Genomic DNA, 7,016 nt, shown 5'->3' with positions numbered 1-7,016 from the left:
AGTTCTACATTATACTATGACCATTTTTTTATCATTTTTGAAAGTAGCCATTGGATGAGATAGAATAAATCTAATGATGTGAAAGACGACACATATACAGCTAGATAAACCGGTCAAATATGTAAAGAAATGTTAAGCATTTTTATATCAAGTCTTAGGTAAAATCTACATTATAGATTAGGAATCAACTCAATAGTCATCAACGGCAATATTTAAATGGGATGTTACTAAAGGAAACAGGATGGTTTCACTTCGTTTGCCTTCATAGCAAATCGAAACCCAAACCAAATTTCATTTATCTAGTAACCATAATAAATGAGGTGAAAAAATATTCATGAATCAAATGATTTATGAGAAACAAAACACTTGACATTACAAGCAATTTGTATGTTGGATTAGACATGAAAGATGCTGCAGCAATGTTATTGTCAATAACAACAGGAAAATGTCTTTATATTGATCACAATAATTAAAATTACAAAATAAATAATGAGACTTTCTTTATCGTTATGCACACATTGGGTAGGAATAAGAATTCATCTTTAGAAACCAGCCTGAAAGAAGAGGAAATCTAAGTACTTATAAGCCCATCGATGTTCACATGAAGGAGGAGCCCAAATGCTTACAAGTCTACTAATGCCTACAGGGTAGAAAGAGCTCAAATATTTATAAGCTCAACGATGCACGCAGCAGTTCATATCCCAGCTAGATGACACACCAAGGTCACAAGGTCAGGACCAACCGTAGCAAAGGTCCTCCCCAAAAAATGAACTCACTCCAATACCAATTGTTATTTACATATTAAGTAGGGTAGCCTGACTGCACATCATTATTCCAAAACCAAACCACATCCATTGGATTAAAGTAATTAAAATCTGACAACTAGACCGGATATGGACAAAAAGTGGGACAAAAAGTGAGGTATTGTACCCAAGGGCCACTGTAACTAGACCTATTTTTTATTTTTCATATGTAAAACCTTTATTCATCATCTTCTTTAGAAATTATACAACATATATCACATTGCCTTCATTTTATAAGTAAAGTGAATTTCCTTGGAGGTCGCTCCAGCAAGATGTATCACTAGGATTCTTAGTTCTTTAATCACTAGGATTATTCCAATTGAAAAAAATATAACATCTAGAATTTTTACATATATCATAAGAACAAATGAGATAAATTATATGTTAATAATGTTTTTAGTTTCACAAAAAATAAAAATGATGAAGACGAACCCACCATGACTAGAAAAAGTAACATTAAGCCAAAAATCGAAACTCTACACGTCATGTCTCAATTGCTCGCTTCCCAGAACTACAGTATTTGTATTCTATTCTATCGAAAGTTTTAAGAAAATAAAATTTGTACCATACGCTCAATTTGACTAGAATGATTAACAGATATTTGAGATGAGATTAAGAATAAAAAATTTCACATTCTCACTGTTGATCATTGCTCGGTAAACACAGTAAAGAAGCAGAGTTTCCAGCTTCACCATCATCTGAAGCATTAGCACTTCCTTCATTCTGAGCAGAAAAAAAGAATAATTCACATTAGGCGAACAAAACTACTAGATTGACAATCAACTTCTCGCAGAAATTTGAACATTCAAGCAAAACCATCAAAAATTGCCAAAAACATGGACCACAATAGAACAAAGAAATCCTTTTAACTCGTCCAAATTGATTTTGTACCGATTGTGAACAACAGATAGCTATATGAAAAGATGTGCCAACCTTGGTATACAAGTAGCCCTCCAATTATTTCAACTAGGTTGGTCTAAGCTCAATTTAACTAAGTTATCCATGGTGACTAACTTAAATCCAAAAGTGAGAAAGCAAAACCGCCAGGTCTTGATATCAGAAAATAGTTTAAAAACGAAACCAAAGATAAGTTTGTTCCTAATCTCTCAACACAGTGCAAGCATACCTTTTTAGTTAGACCGTGTGCAGTCATAAGCTCATAAAATTTACGCATAAGCATCTCCTCCTCAACCTGCAAATCATCATAAAACATGATATTTCAGCTAAAAGAGTAAATGAACACGAGTTGTATGAATATTACAGCTCCATAGCTTAAAAGTTCTGTTACCACATGTAAATTAACAATTACCAATTTTTCACTGGATTTTTTAAGACCACTTAACGTTAGCAAGATATTCCCAAAAAAAAAAAAGAACCTGAAGTTTATGCAATTCATGAGACATTGATCGGTGGATCTCGGTAAGAAGCTCATTCTGTTTCTCCAAATGCCTGCACGCACAAAATGTAAAACCAAATTTAATCCAAATAATATCCCACAAACACAAAATAACTTCAATTACGAAACGCATCGTTCCAGTGGACTTACTTGAACATCTCTCCAGTGCAACGCGGATCCATATTATACAATAACAAATCTTTCCGTTGATGTGGAACAAACTGCACAGAAATAAAAGCATATAAGATTGTGCAAAATAATCATTAGCAAACAATACAAAGAATTGCAACTTAATGCTACACCAGCGAACTGATCCCCATATCTAAACTAATCCTAATAAGGTAAAGTATAATTTTACATAAAAACACGCATGATGGATGAAAAATTAAACATCTTACTTAATTGAAACCTAATAGCCAGCTCACAGAGAAAGTGATACTAAAAACTCTATCAATTAGCAACAAAATCTTAGCCAAATACGGGAAATCGATTTACCACAAGGATGTTTGTAAGCGCATAAATAAATCAATTTACAAGTGAAAAGAAACAATCTTTATCTTTTTCACAATCTTTATGATATGTTCGCAATGAACGCACCAAAATTTATTAAAAAAATAACTATTATAATTAAATTTTACTTAATCATATTTAATTTAAATACTAACTGAATAATTACCTAAGATAACAAGCTTGGCTCTTTGCAGGCGAGGCTTCTTGGAAATTGGGGGTCATTAATGGTTTACAGCAGTGGTGGTTGTGGTGAGAACACAGAGACGAGACAGGGGTTTCGCGTTTTTGGAGCTAAAATTTGGGTGTTCCCGTTCGATTGGGTTCACATTTCAGAACGGTTCGGATCGAAAATTCGGGTCTAAATTTTGGTTTGGACCCAATTTGGGTTACAACAGTTTAATTTTCCAAAACTTCGCCAGCAGCCAGCCACCTATAATTCCAAAATCTCAAATCCCAGCCCAGATCAATGTAGAATAAAACAAATATCAACTACCAAGCATCCTCAACATTTCAACAAGTCTTTAAAAGTTAAGAAACTTATATCCAAAATAAGAACAGCCAATGCCATTATATAAAAAATACATATGTATTGCCTATGATCCCAGAAAACATACTGAATTAAATTAACAATATCTCCCCTGTCCTATTCATCACCAAATCGCAAACAAAACCTTAACGTCATTACCTTGTGCGGCTGCGGCCAGCGAACGAAGGAAGCAGCGAGCCAGCGGCAGCAGCAGCTGGATCGGAACTGACAGCAGTGCGCCTGAACGGAACTGACAGCAGCTCGATGAACGGCTAGAAGCTGCAATGCCGGGGCACATAAACGGAACCGACAGCGGCGGCGTCGTGTGGATGTCTGTGAGTGAGACTGTGGTGTGCTGGGCCTGGGGTTGTGACTTGTGCGTGCAGCGTGTCTTTGTGAAGCGCGAAGGCGATTGCGTTTAGAAGAGGAATTTGGGATTTAGGGATTTTGATCGATTTTGCCGTACCGTCCTCTCTCTCTCTCTCTATAATTTTTTGTTTTTTAAATCTAAGCATTGGGTTTCTATTTCGAATCGGGTTGAAATTAAACTGAATGGGTTCTCAATGTAAACCCGTTTAGATTTTAAAATGTTAAATCCAATCAAATTCGAAATAAATGTTAAAATTGGTTCAGTTTGGCTGGGTTTAACTCAATCCAAACACCCCCCCTACAGCGATGCGGAAACTGATTTTTAATTAGTTTTTTTTAAAAAAAACGTGCCTTTAAAATTTCTTTTTAAAGAAAACGTGCCTTTAAATTAAATAAAAAAAAGACGTGAATTTTGTACAGCATGTCTATCTTAGATTTTTAATCATTCGCATACTCATAATAGTTAAATAATATTAAAAAATATAAAATAAAATCAATTATCTGATTTTCTTTATAACAGATTCTTTCTATAATTTCCATAAAATACGATTATTTTAAAAAATTATAATATTACTAAATTGACCCTAAACCAAATTCAACTGCAACACGTACCCAAAATACATCGCCCCAAAATCTTCGGCATACATACAGATACACCGCCAATGTAAAGAAGACAACCCACCTCAAACTCTTTTAGCTGGGGGACGGATTTACACTGGGACTAAACTAAGGCCGTAGCTGGACCAAACCTTTAAAATAAATAAATAATCCCTAAAGATATACACACACACACACTTACATAAGAATAAAGTTCTACTTTTTTTCTCAAGTATTTTCGTAAATCAACCTCTATTAAAATATTGAAAATACTCTTTATGGTTTAATCCTGAGTTGAGACACTAGAGGTTCAATATTAAAATAATAATTTATCAGTTTAATTGGAGCAAAAAAATTATTTTATTAAACACGTGTTCTGTTTAGCTTATTGGCAAGCACATTCTTTTTGCCACAGACATCGGCAAGTCGGCATGCGATGAATCGTCAAGTCAATTTAATAAAGGCTCGTGGGGACTCCGACTCGCAACGAGTAATAAAGTCACTTTTCAAGTTTCAATCCAAAGCAAAAGCCAACCTCTTATCTATATCCGCAAAAGTGCCAAGAAATTTACTGAAATAATGATTGCGATCGACACGAGCAAACTATTTTGTGATTGAAGCCCCACCCCACGGCCAGAGGAGTGATTTTTGGGGCTTCACAAGAATTTGATCTGCAAAAAGAGACGTCTGTTTTATTTTTGGGGCTTTAATGTCTGACAAAATTACTTAAAAATTCTTAAGATCTAGAAACTTAATTCTTTAAAAGGACAATACCATAATGATATATAGTAATTTACATAAAATTGACCTTAATTTCAAATTTTGTTTACAAAATTGCCCCCGTTCAAAGATAATTTTTTTTTTCAAAAATTTATAAGAAATTAAAGGAAATATAATTTTGAGTGGGGTCAATTGCCCTTGAACATATGTCCGCCTTTGAAAGTTCTCTTCTCGAATATCTCTACTCATCAAAATCTATTAGATATCATTTATTCTTTCGCTATTACGTATCAAATTTGTTTGAATTTTATGTTTCTTCAAAAATGATAACTAGTAATTTCCTCTTAATAAAATAGATTCAACAACCACAAAAGTAGTGATATCGGTATTTTAAATAAATTTTTAAAAGATAGGAATAATTGAGAAATTTAATCAAACTACAAGGTCTAAAGGAATATTTATCGGATATTGCCACTTTACTCCCTAATTATACGATTGATAACCCCCCCCCCCCCCCCTTTTTCATTTCTGTGGTCCTTGCTTTGATATATTCTCTAAACCATAATCGCAGGTCATCCAATAATGGAGGTCCTATTTATGAGCAAGGGCAGTGCCATTTGGGGCTGAGAAGGGAGTCCCTTGCTGACTATTAAAAAAAATGTTGAAAGTATTTTTGTTTGGATGGAGAAATTTTCACCCAACAATTTTTGTAAATCTATCCTATTTTAAAGAATTGTTTGTAAAAAGAATTTAAAATATTTTTTAAAATTTAAAATAAGAAAAAATTTTAAACAATTAATCAATTAGATCCTTTTCACAGCCAATAAATCTCATTATTTGAATAGCATAAGCTTCATAGCCAATAAAATTCATGAGATATCATGTCACAAATACATGTAGTTAGTTTTTTATTCGCTTAATTGAAGCTTAATAATCACAATAATGAAGATTTAATTGGTTAATTATTCAAATTTATTCTTAATTTGAAATTGTTACAAATAATGTGAAGTTTTTATTATTAATTTTTAAAATTGGTGTGAATTTGATGGGTGGAAATATCACCACTATTTTTGTTTTAATGATCCATTTATCACTAATTGCCTTAAAAACTTCTCTAAGTTTATGAAATTTTTAAAACACAAAGGTTATCTCTTCTTAGTTCCTTCTTTACTCATTTCTTCTCTATAAAGTATGAATTTATCATTTACGTGTCGAAATAGTTTCCCTTATCTTCCTCTTATTTGTTAATATTCTTATCAATTTAAGACAATCATGATAATTTTCTTATTTTATCTCTCTTTTTATTGTTAAAGAATTTATCATCATGACCAATTTTATCAGCTAGCTACATCTGGTAGTTCATATTAGAGATAAAATTAAAAGTCTTCAAGATTTTAAAAATAAATGAACTTATGAGTTCAATCAGCCTCATAAGATAAATAACAAAACATTTAGAAATTCTTAACCTATGTCTAAGTATAATTGTTAATATAAACTAGTAAACCATGTGTTTTGAATAAAATTTGAAATTTTGATGCTTGTCTCTTAAAAAATTTATTAAATTATGAGTTTATATAATTTAGTCCCTTATGTATCAAATTTCTGGCGGCGCCACCGATTATGTATTAATATTATAAAAGAGCACAAATTTAGCAAGACTTTTGGTGCCTATTTTTAATAAATAAATAATTTTCAATGCATACAAATTTTATCTTTTCTTTGTATCCTTAACAAGATGTTTCTAATTCTAGGACACACACGAACATGGCCATTTCTAGTATATATAAAAATCAAAACTACAATATAGTTGCATTAAATCAATAAAAAAGCAGTCCAAATTACCTGGAAAAAGTCATGAAATGCCTAATTTTTCAGTGAAGCTTACCTTAAAATTAATTCAATTTTGAGCAGCCACGTTCCATGTTTTGAACGATGAAGTCCACATAACATAAGCATATATTCTGCGGACAAACAAAAAATAGTTGGTGAACAAAAATAGAATAGTCAAATTCTTTTTAACAGAATTATTCTTTAGCCTGGTTGGATCCTCTCTATCTTTTTTCTTTTTTCTTTTTTTTCCAAATTTTCCATCAGA

At 32.3% G+C, this 7,016-nt stretch overlaps 1 protein-coding gene across 2 annotated transcripts; it reads right to left on the bottom strand.

The window, feature by feature from the left end:
* Positions 1-1,156: 1,156 nt before the first annotated feature.
* LOC102631394 (uncharacterized) lies at positions 1,157-3,812 on the bottom strand. Of its 2 annotated transcripts, XM_052438062.1 has the most exons (6): positions 3,395-3,812; positions 2,876-3,139; positions 2,350-2,420; positions 2,180-2,252; positions 1,930-1,995; positions 1,157-1,526 (listed from the first exon to the last, which is right to left on the bottom strand). In XM_052438062.1, the coding sequence occupies exons 3-6, from the start codon at positions 2,379-2,381 to the stop codon at positions 1,440-1,442; spliced, it is 258 nt and encodes an 85-aa protein (XP_052294022.1). In that variant the 5' UTR covers positions 2,382-2,420; positions 2,876-3,139; positions 3,395-3,812; the 3' UTR covers positions 1,157-1,439. The 2 variants fall into 2 exon arrangements, with proteins under 2 accessions (XP_052294022.1, XP_006485804.2); XM_006485741.4 differs by lacking the exon at positions 2,876-3,139 and having other exon boundaries at positions 1,242-1,526; positions 3,395-3,802.
* Positions 3,813-7,016: the final 3,204 nt, after the last annotated feature.

The sequence above is a fragment of the Citrus sinensis genome, chromosome 3 (assembly GCF_022201045.2).
Source record: "Citrus sinensis cultivar Valencia sweet orange chromosome 3, DVS_A1.0, whole genome shotgun sequence".
In the NCBI taxonomy this organism is placed as follows: Eukaryota; Viridiplantae; Streptophyta; class Magnoliopsida; order Sapindales; family Rutaceae; genus Citrus; species Citrus sinensis.
The sequence above is the reverse complement of the archived record's forward strand: the minus strand, read 5'-3'. Positions and strand labels throughout refer to the sequence as shown.